Genomic DNA, 20430 nt, shown 5'->3' with positions numbered 1-20430 from the left:
ATCGTGCGACATGATGGCTAAATATTGGAAGAATGCTTGAAATAGGGCATGTGCTGGAAGGATATTTGGAATATAACAAGTGCTGGAAGGATATTTGGAATAGGATAGGTGCTGGAAACGGTTTTGTTTGGCATGGAATAGGTGCTGGAAAAAATGTGACTTGGCTTGGCATGATTAGCTTGGACTTGGATAATCTAATGGTTGAGTTGAATCAAGATATAGCTTGATCTGGCATGAGGGTTCACTCTTCCGGTAGCATGAATATTGGTGTTTTGGAAAAACGATACCCCTTTGTTGCAATGAGGACAATGATAGCATGACTTCTTCTATGTGCTTCCAGCAACTAGAACTGCCAAGTTCTAACATTGCCATTTTTATGATGACTGTATTGCTTGAAAAGCTTGATATTGTGATATTTGGTTTGGTTTGCTTGAAATGATTGCATCTAAGTGAAATGCTTGAGTTGCATGGTTTGCGTGGATTGATTCACAAATGCTTGTATTGATGGGTGGAAGAAGAGATACGAGTTTGAGAGAGCATAAGAGAGCTGGGCACGTTGTCTCCTTGCTGGCTTGGCCCCCAAAATTTTGTTGCCCCTTCCCTTTGAATTTTTTATTATTTGCAAGTGTCTACCCTCTTTTCCTTTCATTTGGCATGGCATGCTTTATTTTATGATTTTCTCTCATTCTCTTCTTTCTTCTTCTTCAAGACCCAAACCCGTGGGTATTGTGCATCAGTACATAAGTCATATTTCGGAAGCTCGGATCAGAAAACTTCCTTGATCAAAGTTGTTCATCTGCTCGAGTACTATAGCCAGTAAAATTTGCAGAATTTTTTGAATTTTTCTGATACCTCAAAGCTGGTTTGCAACTTCTGAATTCATCCATGGCTGGTGAGTTTTTGCAGATTTTTCTTCTGCATGTGTCTTTAACTTATGATACTCGTATGATTGCGCTTGCTTCACAAAATTTGCTTGAAATTATGTTGTCTATAACATATCCAAAATTGAGGATCATCCACCCATTCTAGTGCTCTCTACCTCCATTTTTCTAAAGCATGTTCATGAGTTGATGTTGATGCCTTTGTTGCATGCTTGTCTTCTATGCTTGAATGCTTGAGTTCCTCTGTATTTCCCAGAATTTGTGAACTAGAAATCGAATTCTAAGGTTGAGCTTTTGATTTAGGATTCTAGCTTGGTGATAAACAAGAGTTATACAAGCTCACTTGGGTACGCATGCCAAGTGCTTGTCAAAATATCTCAAAGTAGCTTGCTGGCTGTTTTTTGAACTTTTGAAATGTTTCTTTTCGAATCTGAGTTGGAGCTTTTGAGACATAAAAATGGACTTCTCAATGGTTATGTTGGAATTGGTCTTGCATCACTTGAAGAAAAAATGAATTTTCGGTGGAATTTCAAAGTAAGGGTTAAGGTGCTGGAGCTGTACAGTTTCTGCTGCATGGGCTGTTTTAGAAATCTGTTTGACATGCTTCCCTAGCTCGAAATGCAACGAAATTTTGGGAAAATGAAGCTTGATATGTCTAGTTCTAATCTGGAAAGTCTGGGATTTGTTGGTTGTAAGCTTGATTTATAGTGATTTTCTAAAGGTGGGATATTCTAGCTAGGATGGTTGGAAAGCTTGTGTATAAGTTTTGCTTGGCATGTTGCTTTTGCTTGGGAATTTAGCATGTCTTTTCTGTTGGCATTGAGTGCCGATCTGAGTATTGCTAAAGCATGTTCTTGAGCAATATTGTGTGAGAGCATGAAGTGGATTGGTATTGTTGTAAGAGCATGAATTCTTCAATTTGCTTTCAGAGGCCCGAATTGCTTGAAATGCTTGAATGAAATGAAATTTCTTGGCATGTGAATTGGTATCACACCTTGTGAATTTTGTCAAATGCTTAATAGATGAGTTTGCTTGCACTTTGAGAAAATTATGCTTCCGGCACATCCGTTTGTGTATGAGTACCTTTCCGGCGTCTGATTTTGGCTAACATATTCTCTTGTTTTAAAAGCTCGAAAGCATGATAAAGCATGAGAAGTCTAATTTGATAGCATGAAAGTGAGTCTTGGTCTCTTGCAACTTGTCTTTGGAAAACATTATGCTTTAATAGCAATTCTACTTCCGGCACCCCCTTTTTGTTTACTAGTTCCCTTCCGGCACTTGATCACCAACGTACTCCCTTATTTCTTTTTCAGGCTTGATTGAGAGATTCCACAGCATGAGAAATGCCATCTTCTTACTAATTTGCAAGGAATTTGGTAGCATGAAGGTGAGTTTTGGTTGCTTGCACCTTGACTTGCGATATGAAGGCTTTTGGAAGATTTGAAACTGGCAGAATGTTTGAAATTAGGCATGTACTGGAAGGATGTTTGAAATAGGGTAGGTGATAAAAATTCTTTGCTTATGGAGTAGGTGCTAGAAGAATGTAACTTGGCTTGTTTCAAAAAGGGGAAATAGAAAACTGTTTCTCACCATAATGCAAGATTATCTAGGCTTGTTGTAATCAAAGAGATGATTTATACTGTGTGGCAAAAAAGGTAGATGAGTTTGCTTGTTTGGATGGCATGGTGTACTTCCTTGAATTTGCTTGGCATGAAGCCCTCAAGTCAGCTTGTTGAGGTCAGCAATTGGTTGCAGAGTTGGGTTATATTCTCTTTGGCTTACTCAGGGTCGAGAAACAAAGTAGAGGCCTGCTTGTAAATATATATATATATATATATATATTTTTGCAACTTGCTTCAAAGAAGATCTTTGGAAGAAGTAGACTGAAGATGAGAAGGAATAGGCTAAGCGAGTTGCTGGAAGAGATTCATACAGCTTGTTTTCCTCCAGATAAGTAACAAACAGTTTGCTTTCCTCCAAGAGGAAAACTGAAATTTACAACAGCTTCAGGATTCTTGTCTCTTTCTTTTGCTTGGCATGAAGCCCCCAAGTCATTTTTGCATGTGCTCTTTGCTATGATGGATTCTCTTAAGCCCCCATAAGCCTTTCGCAAGATGTTTTGTCTGAAAAGCTTTAAATTTTGCTGTAGTGCAATTGCATGAATAAAGCTTGTGATTTTTCAGGAGTTGTCGTATGGCCATGAAAAGAAGTTCTTGCAAGTATTGGTTGCCGAAGTATCCATCTTCAGAAAGACCAATTCTTAAGTATGCCTGAAAATAATGATGGTGCCAAAGTCTGCGCAGAAAAACATGGGGATAATTGCAATGATGGGTCAGCTGGTTGCATAAATAATGAGATCAACAATGGTGATGAAGGAGATGGTAACGTGAAATAGAAGATACGATATTCTTTTAGCACCAACTACCCTTCTCCCGGCACCTACTGCCCTTCTTCCAGCACCAACCTCCCTTCTTTCTTGGTGCATTTGAGGTCGTCCTTTGAGGTGATTGACAAGGTATGCCCTTTCCTTTTTGCAATTTCTTGAATCTATCGAGGGGCTTGTTGGGCTCTTCATGCCCATGGGCTTTGCTCGTTCATTGGAATCTCAGGTCCTTCTTTTTAACTCTGTAGGAATAGATATAGACTGATATCTTGGCCTAGGCTTGTTTTTCGCATGCTTGAATAAATTTGGACTTTTCTCCCATGTTGTGGAAATAGAAATTGATAGAGTGCATGCTCTGCAATGCTTGAATCCTTTTGCATTTTGAGGAACAATTTGCTTGTCATGGGAATTGCTTGAAAATTTAAACGCTTGCCATGGATAAATTGTATGCTGCTTGGTGTATTTGCTTAAGTGTTTCCTTTGGCCTGAGTTTGACTTGCCCTGCTTGGCGTATATTTTGCGTGTGCTGCGTTCTTGACCCACTTTTTTGTTGTTGAACTATATGCATCACGAGCGCATGCTTGTAATCGTATGATTAATGCATAGGATTAGAGGCTATTGAAAGCTTTGAGAAAAGCACCATTGGTTTCTTTTTATTTTTATTTTTTATGAGCTTAGAATTTGGTCATGGGTAACTGTTTATTTTTTTGGCTTTATAAGGATAGACATAAACATGTGTATGATGGGTCTGCAAGGATGTGTAACTCGTAGGTATTTCGTTTTTGTGAAAAAGGTTACTATGAGGTAAATAGTGCTCAGTTTGTAGCACTTGCTTTGTGAAAATGGGTCTGCTGGAATGATTGATTGAGCATGGAATGGGAAATTTGCTCATCATGAGCTCGAGTAATAGATTGCATGATGCTTCAAAAATATTTTTTTGTTTATGCATTTCGCTTGGCATGAGATAGTTTGCTTTGCTTGGCTTGGCTTGTAAAGTTCATAGGGCTTGCATGCTAGTGTGGAGATTGCTTGGCTTTAACACAGAGAACTAGCTTTATGCTTTGCCGTTTTTTCAGCGTATTCTTTGTTGGCAATTCTTGCAGGGATTCATCGCTTGTCAAGACCTGCCATGGCATTCACTAACCCGTTGTCAATTATTAGTGGCTACCTTTATTCAACGGATGATCAATTGAAGAGGGGAAGGCCCCCTCCATTTCTCAAGAATGCTTGTGAAGATGTTGCAGTAGGCGAAGAGCCAGTGTTGTCTTGCTGCGTTTGTATCATTATGGTTTGGGAAATTCCTCCTCTGTGACTTTTCCCAAGATTGTCTGCATGCGCAGGTGTTCCCCTTGGCTTTAGCAATAGCGCATGACGGCATGATTCCCATAGCCCCTATGTTCTTGGGACATCCGATGCAGGGGTAGACAATGCCCTGCTCCTTCTAGCGATCTGCCTCATACTCATTCTTTTCTCGGAACATCCAACATAGCTGCCGCCGCTCTGCACCTTCCAGCGGGATCTTTGCCTCCTACTCATTCTCTTCTCGAACATGCGACATAGCTGCCGGTGCTGCCTTGCATCTTCCAACGTGCTGCATTCTACTTCTCCTCTTCTCGGAACATCCAACATAGCTGCCGCCTGCACCTTCCAGCGGTCTGCCTCCTACTCATCCTCTTCTCGGAACATGCGACATAGCTGCCTGCACGCCTGCACCTTCCAGCGTGCTGCATTCTTTTATTTCGCAGTGTTGTTTTCTTTGGCTTGGGGTCAGTTGGCTTGGTGCACAGCTTCCATCTTTCTTGATACCATAGGATGTACTAATCTCCAGCATGTGTAACCTTGTTTTTGCGATGGCTGTGTACTTTTCAGATAATCTAATGACTATGTCATTATGACTTTTAATGTACTACTGAACCACTGGAACTTGCATTAATTTCTGAATGCTTGAGGCATGTTGTAATTCGTACATCTTATATATATATTGCTTGGTTGGGAGAACTTGCTCTTGTGAACTTCTTGAAATTTTCTGATGAGTTGGCAAGCCTTAAAAACAAGGTATATGCTGCCCAAAATTTTGACAGGACCTTTAAGCTAAATCTTCGATGCATTGCTCTTTAAAACTTTTGCAAGGCTCGTCTACTCATTTGGCCTAAAATGCACCCTCTTTCCGTGCCTTAAAAATGGTCATGCCACTGTATGCATGATTTCCACGAAGGCTCCTGTAAGAATTGCCGGATGTTGTGAATTTTTTTGAGCATTCCGATTGGGAGTCAACGGTTTTGTTATTCCAGCGCCTCAAAATACACTTTTACTGCTCGTTTCTTTGTAATAGCTTGACTTTGCATACCCCACATCATTTTGCTTAGGCTTGATGCTTGTTGATGGTTCGGGACCCCATCCAAGTGACTTTGCTTGGCATGGTTACTGCTAAAAGGCTTAGCTTTTAAAAGGGAAGTTTGCTTGTCTATTTTCTTTTTCTTTTCAAAGAACACGTTTTGCAAAACAGAAGAAGACAAAAGTAAGGAAAGAATTCTAGAGGCTTTTTTTTCTTTTTCCAAAATACTCCATTCTCCTTGCAAATATCGTTTTATGCCTTGGCATGCAATAATGGTGGTGCATTCTACCAAAGTTGTGAAAACATATGGTGAAAACACAAAAGGAGTTCATCTTTGAAATAAATTTGAAAAGCCAAAAACAAAAGGATAGGTGCAAAAGCAACTCAGTAGTAAGGCTTTGAGCCATTTTGCATTGATAAGTACCCCCATCAAATTAAGCCCCCAAGTATGAAAGGGCCCAAGGTTGTGCATGACTTGCAATAGCACTAAAGCTTGCGGCTTAGGTTGGCATGTATTTGGCATGTGTTGTACTAGGATGCCATGCTCTGTAGAGATATTTAACAGAGCCACAGTTGCTGCTTTGCTTGCCCTGCAGCTCATAACCAAACTAATCAAAGAGTGATTTGCAGCTCCTAACCCATCGTACTTTCTTCAACCTCTGTGAAGTTATGAGAGGTTACAATAGCTGCCTCTTGATAATCTTGATGACCAAATGAAGCCTCCGAGTGGCTTTCTTCCAGCATGTCCAATGTGAATACTTCGCTGCTGGAACCATTCTCCCATCCATTAGCAAGTAGCCACGGGGTGTTATAGCTTGCATATTTTGAATATTTGCTCCAGTTGGACTTCTTCATATTTCCACAAGGTTCCCACATAGCCTCCGGTGGCTTTGGGTCATTCTTCCACAGGTGGCACAATACGTCGTCGTCGAGCAAGTCATCAAAGCACGTAATGACAGTAGCCATCTACTTTCCCCTTCGTTTTGGCAAGGGGTCCTTGTCAATAGCTTGCCTCTTAGAGTTTTGTCATGTATCTCGGCGTGTAAGAACTTCCTTAGAGTATGGCAAGCAGTGGTGGATGTTGCAGGTGAAGAATGGATGAATATAGGAAAATACGCTTCCAACACCCCTTTTCTCGAAAGCTTGACATCGCTTCAAAAATTATGATTGCTCGGTAAAATAAACTCCATCTTGACAGCATTTAGGTTCTTCCAGTAGTATCATAGCACTACCTTCGCAATATTTTCCTTTCATTTGCCATGAATTGAGATGTTTTCCTTCTTGAGTAAAGCATAGTGCTTGGATTTCTTGACTAAGGCTCGGGGCTTGATGATGCTTGATTATGGAATTGTGGCAATTGAGACATCCCGATAGCCTTTTGGTTTTGACTCCTAAACTTGGTCATTGGAATGGTCAAGGCTTAGAAAGTGCTTGAGGCGTTGGAGCATATCAGTTATGGCAACTTAGGTATTGTTTGTTGCAGCTGTTGTGAACATGTTTTAGGAACCAAAAGCTTGGACTTGGCTATTGAAGCTTGAGCTTTGTATGTGGTCACTGCAGCAAATGTGTTGGGTTACAATAACAAGTGATGGCGAACTTGGAGGTCATAGTAACATAATTGGGATTTCAAGGAGATTTTTGGTCTGGGAATAGTGGTTTTGGTAATAATGGATTTTTAAGCTCATTTGGGGTTTTCGAATCACTGTGGTGATTGCAATGAATTCCTTCCTCAGCCCCCAAGTGCACCATAATCATCAGAAAAGGATTTGATGGGCATAGGCTACAAAAACTTTTGCAACATGGCCTTCTTAGTATTTGTTTGGGTTATTGCATGGCATGATGAACTTGGGATATCCCTTTGTTGCAACGGTGACAGTTTGACATGATTCGGTGGTAGCATGTGCTTCTGGCAGCGACTCTTCCAGCAGTGGTGTTTGGATTTTGACTGGCTCTGTTCTTCTTCCACCCTTCCAGCGGCTCTTTCAGTGGTGCTTGAACCTCTATGACTGGAAGTATAGAGAGAGATTTGTCTAAGGAATAGATGATAATGGCAGTGTGTTGAGATGTTGGGTAGGAAACATGAGAGCATTTGTTTTCTTGTTTGTTGTTTGGAGGCTTGGGTCCCTTGCACATGACCGATATAATGCTGCATGACCAAAGCATAAAAATAATATAAGCATTGTAGCTTGCAAATGACTAACATAATTGACATAAGCATGCTGGGCAGGTATGATTTTAGTACTGAGCATGCATAGTTGGCATCTACATTGCAATGTGTAACTTGGATTGATTAACACAAAGGTGGATCGATACGAAATGACAAGAAGTAAGATAAGTGAATAGTGCGTGGAATAAGGCCCTGAGAAATTTTGCTGGAGATGCAAAATTGAAAGGTGGTTTAATACATAACAAGAAAATGATGCAAGCTGGTGCACCATATGAATATCAACTAATCAATCAATCTTTTTTTTTTTGGACTTGAATGCACATGCTTTTGTCTATGCTTGAGATTGTTCAATGAAACATAAATTTTATGGATATCTTAAAACAACAAACAAATATATATACTATATTGAGATCAACAAGGCATGATAATAAAAATCTTATCTTGGTGAAGCCATTCGCAGAGATGAGGCTAAGAGCATTGAGCAAGTGTTCCTTCTCCCTCTCTCACCGTGTTTTCACAACTCTAGAGAGGTGAGGGCTGCTATGAAGGTGATTTACGGCGATGGCCAGACTTGCGATGATGTATCATGGCGGAGAGGTGAACGTGCAGAGCTAGCCTCGACCATTGACGACGGTGGTCGGCTTGCACGTTGGTCTTGAAGCCCCCAATCGTCTTACAAGATATTGTTTTGCTTGAGAATGGATATCTAAGACACAAGCAAAGGGAGCATGTGAGTAATCTATATTATGTTTGTTCTACAAAGTAGATAGCCAACGAAAGGAAAAAGAAAAAGAAAGAGGGAATGCTCTTATCTCTTTATTTCCTCCGGTTTATTGCTTCTGGTCTTCTTTTTGGAGGCATTAGTGCATGGCTTAATCCCAGCAGAGTCGCCAATTTATGTAGGGGCTTTTTCTTCCTACAGCTATTACGGGCCTGACCACGTAAAGGGCAAAATGGAAGAAATTGCCCCTTGAGCCTGAGTTCGAAAATTAAGCCCCAAAATACCTCGAAAAGGCAGTAGAGCCTTAGGAAGTATTTTGGTTATCTTCACCAACGAGAATAATGGTAACTTGCAGATAGTTTTGGCATGCTTACAGATAGTCTTTTCACAGCATGAGTGGCATGTGGCATGGGAGCAAAATCAACATGGGTTTAGCACTAAGAGAGAAATTAGGCTTGGTTTATGAGAAAAGAAAGTGTTTAAGTAAGGAATGAGGTGTTTTGTGAGGAATTGACTAGGAAAGAGGAAAAGAAAGGCAGAGTTCTTCTGCAGCTGCCAGAAGAACAAATTGAGAAGAAGATGAACAGTGCAGTCGAGTTTTGCAAGATAGAGAGAAAAGCTTGCTCTCTGCAGGTTGTGAGTTGTTCTTGTTGGGTAGGGGAAGGCTCAATTTATAGCTGCCGAAAATCACCAATTTTCAAGAAACCCTAATGGCTTCTACTTACTTTGGCTAAGCTTTTCTCCCTTTCTCCTCCCTTCTCTCGACTTCCCTTTCTTGGCAAAGATTGCTTCTGTCTATCTTCATGAATTCAGGGGATTTGGGGGCTCAACATCCCCCTTTTGTGCAATGAGAGCTTCCAATCTTGGTTTGCTGTTTTTCTTCTTTTCTTTCCTCTTCATTGGCTGAATCTGATGAAGGAAAAGGTGCAAATGTATGCTAGTCGAAGGATGCTTCGAAGATGCGGATGGTATTCATCGGTTCTTTGGATGTCTCTGGCTTGAGACTGGTTTCAGCAGCTTTCTTTGAAGGAGTCGCCATCTGCTCTTCACGTGTCCTCTGCTTTCTCCAAAAGTGAGGTTTTTTGTGGGCTATTTTAGGATTTTTATATGGGCCAAGGTGATTTCCTAAGCAAAAGGGGTTTTACTAAACATTGGGCTTCTTAGTTTGGACTTTATTTTGGTTGGGTTGTTTTGCTTGGGTATTGGGCTACTTTTCTTTCTTGTGCTTACCCACATGTTTGGGCCTAAGAAACGGGCTTGAGTCTCGAGGCTCCCAAGCAACCCGAGACTTTCCATTTCTCGGTCCATCAATGGGTCTCATGTTGATTTATCACCATCCATACCACAACCCACTCAAGCAAGCCCCGGGTATTTGAGTGGCTTGGGGCCCACTTAAGCTTGTGGCGTGATTAGGTGCGAAATGATAATTCCTTACTTAGCGTGGCGTGTCGTTTGGCGTGGCATGTGTGCAAGTGCATATGATGAACTTTCGCATGCCCAAATCGGGTTTCTTCTAGGTAAAGCATCACATTGGGCCTAGAATTTATTTGGGCCGAACCGTGAATATTTTGGGCCTCAACACTTATTTGATGTGTAAGGAATAAAAGCCACCAAAAATTATCTTGAGAAAATAATTATTCCGAAAAAACTATTTTTCCATACTTAGTCAATATTTTTACATAAAATAATTTTTCATGTATGATATGAATGCATGAAGGGACCTAAGGTCATTCTAGGTAAAAAGTCTTAGATGTTTAATCCACAAAGAATTTTTAGCCTTTCAAAATTACACCTCTGCTAAAAAATTCATGAATCCTTGGTGTATATCAGACCTAAAAGGTGGAAGAGCGAGACTCTGAAGAGGAGAAATCTTTAGTGAGGTGACAATGAAAGGCAAGGGAGGAGAAAGCAGAGAGGCGGGGTCAGGCGCAGTGGAAGGTGCAGCCTTAGGTGGAGTGCTCAATGGTGAAGGAGAATAAGTTAGTTCACTGGTAAAGAACACCCACAAAAAAAAAAAAAGATTAAAAAACTGCAGCATGAATTGAAAACAAAGGGAGAATATAAGTTAGCGAAGAGTCGGGAGAAAATGAAAATATTAATCGAGTAGTCTACCCATTATCTGTTAGTAGTTTGCTTCTTAAACCCTCCTCACTTTTCTTTTCGTCTACAATGGCTCGATCCAACGCTGTCGTTTTGATGCTAATGGCTGCCCTCTTGGTGGCCTCAGCAAGGACACAATCCCCTGCATCTTCCCCACCAAGTCCCCTGACTCTCTCCCAAACAAGCCTCTGCTCCTCCTCCCTTGACCGCTTCGCCTTCTCCTTCGAGCACTCCACCCTCGATTGCTCCTTCTACATCTCCCGCCGCAGACTCTCCACCTTCTCCCCATCGTCTTCCCGCCGCCTCTCCCTCTTCTTGGTGCCGGGATCCCCTTGAAGCTCCTGCACCGAGCGGCGCCCGTTTGGAATAGGTTCTCCGTCCCAGGATTTGTGGCCGTTGGTGTTTTACTTCTGCCTTGCTTATGTAAAGAGGGAATCTCGGACCATCTGTGGCATGGAAGTTTTTTTATCCATGAGAAATGCGGGGGCTTTATGGGGTTTTAATCATTTGTGTTATTGTATTAATTTCCCATTTAATTAATTAATTAATTTTGTATTTGTTGATATAGTTGGGAATATAAAGAGACATATTTTTCTGTCATTTCATTGGTTATGGCCATGTGAAATTGCAATATTTTTTTTTTCTCTTTATATTAAACAATATCTAATTCTGTATTTGCATATATAATATATATTCTTACATGAAAGTATGAACTTTAAAAAAATATTCTAAATTACTCTAATCTACGTGAAAAAAAGACATCGCAAGGAGGGACTTTACTTAACCCACATATATATGAGTAGGCAAAAGTTGGCCCATTGGCTTTGCACCAGCTATTGCCAACTCTGTCATTGGGTATATGTCGATGAATTCTCAAGAAATTGAAGTTCAGTTCTCTTTCATCCAAAATGCTTCATGCTCAAGATTGGATGAATTGAAAAAAAACACAGAGAGAACTTGTGTAATTGATGCCAAATTCTTCATTGACAAGAAGATGAGATTTGAGTACAAATAAAAAAGTTGGCTGAGGAGTAGTTTTTGTTACGTGGCGCTTTCTAGATGAAGAGGTAGACGGTACAAGAGGACGAGGATGTGCACGATAGTGAGAACCCAAGTGGTCCGACCGAAGAGAGGCCAGGCCTAGGTCCAACTGCTGAAACCATCGACCAGCTAGTGGTAGGGACAGAGGCGATTCTCTGTGTTGGTATGGCGAGAAGTCTGTTGGGAAAGATGACGAAAAATCAAAGAGCCAATAAATAATATGGCACTCCCAGAATCTGACTTCTCCCAGCCTTGTGTAAATAAAATGGACAAAATTAACACTCTATCTTCCACTAAGAAAAATAATGGGAATACAATAATAATCTCACCAAACACCGGTGGCTAAACTCTCTCTTGGTTTTTCTCACAAGAGGATTTTCTCTCTCACACAAGTGAGGTTTTCTTATCTCTCAAAACTCTCTATGTTTTGGTTTTCTAAGGGATGATTTGAACTGAAAGAAGGCAGCTGCTTTTATAGCCAACGTTCCTAACAAAATTGGTGGCCTTGCATGAGAGAGAGTTTTTCTCATATTCTCTTCCGTTCGTTTTCTTCAAATTTTCCCATCCTTTCTTTTATTTATTTTAATATTTATTTTCCTTCTTTTTCTCTCCTCCACTAACGAGGGAAACCCATCAATCTCCCCCTCCCGACTTAGGTGGAGGGCTCCAGCAGTCCAGCTGCTCTTCTGCAAAATTCGTACTTGTCTTTAGGTAAGGACTTGGTCATCATATCTGAACTATTGTCATCAGTATGGATTTTCTCAAGCTGTAATTGCTTAGACTCCAATACATCACGTATCCAGTGATATCGCACATCAATGTGCTTCAACCTCGAGTGAAAACTCGGATTCTTGCTCAAGTGGATTGCGCTCCGGCTATCACAATGCAAAATGTATTTGTGCTGCTCTTGCCCTAATTCTTGTAGGAATCGCTTCATCCAGAGCATTTCTTTGCATGCTTCAGTAGCTGTAATAAACTCTGCCTCTGTAGTTGATAGAGCAACACATTTCTGTAACTTTGATTGCCACGAAACTGCTCCCCCTGAAAATGTAATCAGGTATCCTGAAGTAGATTTTCTGGAATCAAGATCTCCTACCATGTCTGCATCTGTGTAGCCAATCAATTCAGGTTTTCCACCTCCAAAGCACAAACTCATTTTGGAAGTACCCCGAGATATCGAGAATCCACTTCCACACAAAGATTCCAATGCTCTCACTGTTTAGACAGGAATCACTTACAACGCAATGCGTGTGTTATGTTTGGCCTCGTGCAAATCATTGCATACATCAGACTACCAACAGCTGAGGAATATGGCACCACAACCATGTTTTCTTTTTCTTTCTCACATGTAGGACTTTGCTTTGAACTAAGCTTGAAGTGACTAGGAAATGGAGTAGAAACTGGTTTTGCTTTATCCATGTTAAACCGCTTTAGTACCTTCTCGATATAACTTTCTTGTGATAACCTCAACTTCCGATTTTTTCTATCACGGGATATACTCATACCGAGGATTCGTTTTGCGGGTCCTAAGTCTTTCATAGCAAAAGACTTGCTCAACTCTTTCTTCAGCTTGCTAATCTTGTCGCTGTTTTGTCCTACGATCAACATGTCATCAACATAGAGAAGAAGTATGATGAATTCACCATCATCAAATCTTTTCACAAATACACAATGGTCTGAAGTAGTCCTCCGATATCTGTGTTTAATCATGAAGGAATCAAACTTCTTGTACCATTGTCGAGGTGCCTGCTTAAGGCCATATAAGCTCTTCTTCAGCCGACATACCAAATCTTCTTTTCCTTTGACTTTGAATCCTTCTGGCTGCTCCATGTAGATTTCTTCTTCAAGATCTCCGTGAAGAAAAGCTGTCTTCACATCTAGCTGTTCGATCTAGATTTAGGCTTGCAAGCCAAACCGAGTACAACCCAGTATGGATGACATCTTCACTACGGGTGAGAAAATCTCTTCAAAGTCAATTCCTTTCTTCTGACCGAAACCTTTTACAACTAGCCTTGCCTTAAATCTAGGCTTAGAGTCGTTTTCTTTCTTCAGTCGATACACCCATTTGTTCTTGAGTGCTCTTCTACCTTTTGGTAGGTTCACCAGATCATATGTGTGGTTCTCATGCAGAGATTGCATCTCTTCATGCATGGCTTTCAACCACTCATCTTGTTGATCATGAGTCAATGCTTCTTTATAGCATTCTGGTTCTCCCCCGTCTGTTAGGAGAACGTAATCATCTGGAGAATACCTACTCGGAGGTCTCCGTACACTGGTCGATCTTCTTGGTTGGAATTTCGGCCACCGCTCTTCATGGGCTTATGCTTCTAGCCCCTCATCAGCTACATCATCTACTATACCATAAGTTGTATGATCATTACTCATGTCATCATCAACTGGTTCATTTATAATAGGATCACTACCAGGATCATCGTATCATTGGATTCATCTCGCCGTCATTGTGCTCCAATGGAGGAGGAACTGGATCCAAGTTAGCTGGATATTCTCTAGGATTATGAGGTTTATCACCTCTTCGAATGTCTTCAATGTTCTGATCTTCAAAGAAGACAACATCTCTACTTCTAATAATCTTTCTAGCTACAGGATCCCATAACCTGTAACCGAATTCTTCATTCCCATATCCCAAGAAGATACATTCTTTCGACTTCGCGTCGAGCTTGGATCTCTCGTCTTTAGGAATATGAACAAAAGCTCTACAACCAAAAACTTTCAAATGATTGTAGGAAATGTCTTTTCCGACCAGAACTTGTTCGGGACATCACCATTCAAAGGTGCTGAAGGAGAAAGGTTGATTAGATCAACGGCAGTCATCAGGGCTTCACCCCAAAAGTTTTTAGGTAGCTTGGCATGAGATAACATTGTTCTTATTCTTTCAACAATTGTTCTGTTCATTCTTTCAGCTATGCCATTATGCTGAGGAGTCTTCGGAACAGATCGTTCATGCCTGATTCCATTACTTCTACAGTAGTTTCTAAACGCCCCCATATATTCTCCTCCGTTATCGGTGCGAATACATTTCAAGCTTCTACTAGTCTCTCGTTCAACACTAGCATGAAACTGCTTGAAAACTTCATACACTTGATCTTTTGTTCTAAGTGCGTAAGCCCATACCTTCCTGGAATGATCGTCAATGAAGGTAACAAAATATCTTGCACCACCAAGAGTACTAGTAGTCATAGGACCACAAACATCAAAGTACACAATATCCAATACATTGCGTTTTCTTTGTGCATGACCATGTTGAAACGAAGCTCTATGCTGCTTTCCAGCCAAGCAATGCGTGCATGATTTTAGAGGCATGCATTTCTTCATCCCAGTCAGTGCCTCTCTTTTGGCAAGAATTTGTAGCCCTTTCTCGCTCATATGACCGAGCCTTTTATGCCATAGCTCGATCGAGTCTTCTGCAAGAGCATTTACATACCCATTACTGACTTTTGCATGTGTCATGTATAGGGTGTTTTCCTTCTTCCCTCGTGCTAGGACAAGAGAATTCTTGCTGAGTTTCCATTTCCCTTCAGCAAAGACATTGATGTATCCTTCATCGTCAAGTAATCCAGTGGAGATTAGATTGAGACGCATGTCTGGAACATGTCTCACATCCTTGAGGACCAAGTGACAACTTGTGTTGGTTTCAAGGGAAATATCTCCTCTTCCCACGATCTTGGACAATTTGTCATTTCCCATCCGCACATTACCAAAATCTCCATTGGTGTAAGATGTAAAGAAGTCCCTCCGTGAGGTGACATGAAATGATGCACCAGAATCCACTATCCAGCATGTATCTTGAGAGGAAAAATTAACGAAGCCATCACTACATAGAATAATTACCTCATTTCCACCAGAGGTAGTTGCGGTCGTGTGCCTGGCATCACTATTTTCATTACCTCTATCTTGCTCTCGTTTAAACAACCTGCACTCTCTCTTCATGTGGCCTATCCCGCCACAATGGTAACATTCTAGGTCCTTTCTTGTCTTGGACCTTCCTCTCGAGCCATCTCTTGACCTGCCCTTTGACTTGTCTCGCCTGTGGAATTTTCTATTATTAGTTCTTCCACGATACTCTGAGACGAGGGCTTCTGACTCGGCTACTACACCTTGTTCTTTCCTCCTTGCTTCTTCATTGAACATGCTATCTTTAACTATGTCCAATGTAAGAACACCTTGAGGAGCTGAATTGCTTAAGGATACTACTAGTGTATCCCAGCTATCAGGCAAAGAGCTGAGTAACACTAGTGCTTGTAACTCATCATCAAGCACCATCTTCATATTCGTCAACAGATTGATCAAACCTTGGAAGTCACTGAGATGCTCGGTAACACTTCGACCATCTCTGTACTTAAGGTTTACCAACCGTCGGATAACCGATGCTTTATTTTGAGCGGTCTTCCGCTCGTACATGGACGACAATTTTGTCCATAATTTGTATGCATCCGTCTCTTGTGCCACATGGTGGAACACACTTTGATCCACCCATTGTCGGATTTGTCCGACAACTTTTCTATTCAGAATGCTCCATGCATCGTCTGACTTCCCTTCTGGTTTTTGTCCTAGCAATTGAAGGGGCTCATACAAATCCTTGCAGTAAAGGATGTCCTCCATTCTTGGCTTCCACATGGAGTAATTGGATGCAGTCAATTTTAACATTGTTGCTGATGATGATGACGATGACTCCTCCATCTTAAATTACACAAGAATATAATTTTGAGCCGAAGCTCTGATACCACTTGTTGGGAAAGATGACGAAAAATCAAAGAGCCAATAAATAATATGGCACTCCCAGAATCTGACTTCTCCCAGCCTTGTGTAAATAAAATGGACAAAATTAACACTCTATCTTCCACTAAGAAAAATAATGGGAATACAATAATAATCTCACCAAACACCGGTGGCTAAACTCTCTCTTGGTTTTTCTCACAAGAGGATTTTCTCTCTCACACAAGTGAGGTTTTCTTATCTCTCAAAACTCTCTATGTTTTGGTTTTCTAAGGGATGATTTGAACTGAAAGAAGGCAAGCTGCTTTTATAGCCAACGTTCCTAACAAAATTGGTGGCCTTGCATGAGAGAGAGTTTTTCTCATATTCTCTTCCGTTCGTTTTCTTCAAATTTTCCCGTCCTTTCTTTTATTTATTTTAATATTTATTTTCCTTCTTTTTCTCTCCTCCACTAACGAGGGAAACCCATCAAAGTCATGCCGATCAAGCTAAAGCTTAGTTTCATTTGAACATAAGGGCCCTTAAACAGCTCGGTATTTTCAAGTGCTTAGAACAAGTTGTTTTTGTTGTCTTCTTAATTTTACTTATGTTGGGATTATATTTTTGTAATTAATTAGTATGAATGATTTTGATATTTCACAATTTTTAAAGTGCTATTTGTGTGTGATGTTTGTGTAAGCGGAGCCGACCAAAGGTTTTATACTCGCGAAAAATTTAATGACGTGAAAATTTTGAACTCCATTGATCAAAAGATAAGTAGCATACAAGGGTAAGTCGAGCACTCCAGTTGGTTGGATAGTTCGCTACCATGTGTGAGTGCTCGGTAGGGAAAAATACTAGGTGGTATTCAAAAATAGTTATCCGTACTCGCAAAGAACCGTAACGCATCCTAAGGGTAGTATTAGCTTAGGTGTTCGGTGTTCCATGAATGGGGTTGTTCTTGCCATTGCGTTGGGCTAGCCACTACATACCTGGTCGGGCAATGTCCGTGACCTGATACACTCCTACCCAGCAGGCCCCAATGTGCCTGCGGCTCAATCCTTGGGGCCGAGTAGTAATTTTCTGAGGACTAAAACCGAGACGCTGCTAATCATAATATCGATCCGACGCTAGCATATGGCGATGTGAAGTGCATTGTGGAGTGGTCGACTTGATGATGAGTAAGTGTTTGATATATGCCCTAGAAGCCAATATAAAAATGAAATATTCTAAGGATATAATATAATTAATATAATTAAAGGGGCATGAATATTACTCTAAGATACATAATGTACACAAAATAACAAGTCCATGGATAAAGATATGAATGCAGAGTTGTCTAAAGAAGTTAGATTCTCGAGACCTTTCCATCATAGTAATATTGAATTCTAAACTGTTCCTGGTCATAGGATTACCAATTGGACAATGGTAATCTGCAAAGATTGGTACACACTATGTCTGCGCAATTGGGAGGATGACTAGTCTTAAGTCATTCGTATAGAGACACTGAGACAGGTGTGTAGGTACTCTATAGAGATGAAGTTCACTGAACGCGATTAACTTAAGAATTCTTGTATGGAAGTTTTACTCACAAATGTTAAATAAATAATTCTAAAGTTATGATAATGCAAATTAGTCCTAAGACCTAAGACAACACGGTTGTTTTGTGTATAGGTTGTTTGTCTTTGAGAGCACCATAAAGTCATATCAAAATGATGTGACTTAAAGGTGTTCCACAGGATACTCAACACATGCATAGAGGCATGTGAATATACAACAAGGAATCTCTACTCTTAGTAAGAAGAGAGAATACTCTTAAGATATGATTCGTTGAATCTTTGGCCAAAGTACAAGATGAGAATTGAAATAAGAACGTTTGCAATTAAATCCAAGAGAATCATATATCCTAAAGATGTCATGTTAAGGGTTTGACATGAGTTAACTATATCCCAACAACATGACATAAAGTATTGTAATAGAGAAGGACCGAATCATGATCATATTGTAATCACAAATGGACTTGGTTCTCTAAATGAATTCTATTTAACTTGGGTAGCCATGATATACTGCTAGAACTCATGGTTTGTGGATGCCCTGTAAGGACTAATTACAATTAACTTTCGCTAATAGGGAGAATTGTATAGAGGGATACAATTCACATTCGGTTTAGAAGTAATCATTCTTACCCACGACCTCACTAATTAGAACCTATAAGATCGCACACCAAAAAGGTATGGATCAATAATTGAAAAGAGAATAAATGAATTTGTGGGTTGGTCAAAGTCAAAGTCAAAGCCATTGACCCGATACTTGACATGATCAACACAAGATTGACTAGGACCAAAGCTTGTTAGACAAGATATTTATTTAATTAGTTAATTCATCAAATCAATTAAACTAATTAGATTAGCTTAAATGAATTAATTAAAGTTATGAAACTTTAGTTTTGGTCCTTTATGACTTAAACATTTATAAGAATGGACCTCATGGACTTAGGCATAGTGTGACACCAAATGAGACCAAAAAGCCCAAGAAGAGGGAGGGTGTGGCACATGGGGGTTTTTGGGGACACATGTGTGACAAAAAGTCTCTATATATTCATACCCATAGCATTAAACCCCCTTAGGGTTTCAAGTTAGGCATTTAGGAAGAGAGGAAGACATCAAGCCTCCTCCCTGGTCTCCCTTCAGCCGGCCACCACAGAGAAGAAAAGGATAGCACCCATTTTCTTCTCTTGGTTCCTTATTCTCTCATTCTCATTCTACCTTGGTGAAGATACTTTGGGGAGACAAAACTTTTTTTGTGCCTATTTAGAGAACAAGGTGGAGAATCAACAACTAAGGGACAACTCCCTCTACTTGAATACTACTTTGGGATTTAAGATACGCTCCAAAGGTAACCTCACTTTCTACCTTCTCTTTAATATGTGATATTGGTATCAATGGTTTATACTTTCATAGACCTATAAAGATTGGAACGTAAGTAGAGACTAGTATGATATGCATAGGCTAGATGATTTGTTCTCTCATAGCTTTATGGGATTTTAGAAATCCCCACACCCAATTTTCCCTTTGAGTGACAGAGCTAGATTTATGAAAAGTTGCACCCTTTTGAGTCTTAGCTTAGCATATTGGCTTAGTTTCATGGTTATACTTATAAGAGTTATAACATGTCTTACCTTTCATATTTGAGAATTTTGGATGTTACATGAAAGATGGGTTTTCGAAAATGGCTAGAGGGAATGGCGGCATATGGGAGATTTTTGGGTTCCATGAAACCCATGTGTATGTAATATACATTGGTCTTGAAAGTCTACACACAAATATGATTTTTCCAAGATTTTAGGATTTTATGTGAATATGTGAGAGGTCATAAGACAATAAGAATGTTCTTTGTGTTCTTGATGTGTTCACGAAAATTTTCTTGTTGATCCCTAGAGATCTTGTCTTTGGATCCATAATATGATATATTATATTGTTGTTACGTGTTAGTAAAAACATTTTATGACAAAAGCCACCAAAGATTGTAACTCGTGTCTCCCATTTCCATTTCACCTTTTGAAATTGGCCAATGAGATGAAAGATGGTTTGTGGGTACAATTGGTGATGTCATCTTTCACCTCACTCTCACCAACTTGCATGGACACACACACACACACACACACACACACACTCTTTCTCCCCTCACACCAAATTCGGCACGACCCCTAGGAGACCCACTTTAGGTCTTCATGTCTCGAAAAATATTGGGTCCAAAATTTAAAATATGGTATTTTCTGTTTTGACCCATCTTAAAAATTGTGATTTTGCCCCAATGCACTAAAAACAAAACTATTTTGTATTTTATTGAAACATTAAAAGTTTATGTTTGAATTATGTGTTCCATTGGAAATAGGCGCATATGGTCTAAGTCTCAATTGTTTAGTGTTTGCATATCCTTTATTGTTTAATAAGATTAAATAATTGAAATAAAGAAGATTATGGGCTTAAAGCCCTAAAAACAAATTGAGCTATGTGATTGGCCATTATTCATTAGATGAATGGGTTTGATTGAATGGATGGGTTACAATTAATTTTTAATTTAATGTTG

The 20430-nt window shown here is 40.1% G+C and overlaps 1 protein-coding gene and 1 long non-coding RNA gene across 2 annotated transcripts; one reads left to right on the top strand and one right to left on the bottom strand.

Annotated features, from left to right (window-relative positions):
• The first annotated feature begins 269 nt into the window (after positions 1 to 269).
• On the top strand, positions 270 to 4704 carry LOC107881311 (uncharacterized). Its single transcript, XR_016126178.1, has 3 exons — positions 270 to 892; positions 2195 to 3396; positions 4368 to 4704. It is a non-coding gene; the product is annotated as an uncharacterized LOC107881311 (long non-coding RNA).
• Positions 4705 to 11885: 7181 nt separating this feature from the next.
• On the bottom strand, positions 11886 to 16326 carry LOC107880399 (retrovirus-related Pol polyprotein from transposon TNT 1-94). The gene is given in 4 exon segments (XM_089043955.1): positions 11886 to 12801; positions 12804 to 13937; positions 14083 to 14342; positions 14396 to 16326. Coding segments are annotated over 4 exon segments (3846 nt in total). The 3' UTR covers positions 11886 to 12280.
• Positions 16327 to 20430: the final 4104 nt, after the last annotated feature.

Source organism: Prunus mume, linkage group LG1 (genome assembly GCF_029339155.1).
Source record: "Prunus mume cultivar Tortuosa linkage group LG1, ASM2933915v1, whole genome shotgun sequence".
Lineage (NCBI taxonomy): Eukaryota > Viridiplantae > Streptophyta > Magnoliopsida > Rosales > Rosaceae > Prunus > Prunus mume.
The sequence above is the reverse complement of the archived record's forward strand: the minus strand, read 5'-3'. Positions and strand labels throughout refer to the sequence as shown.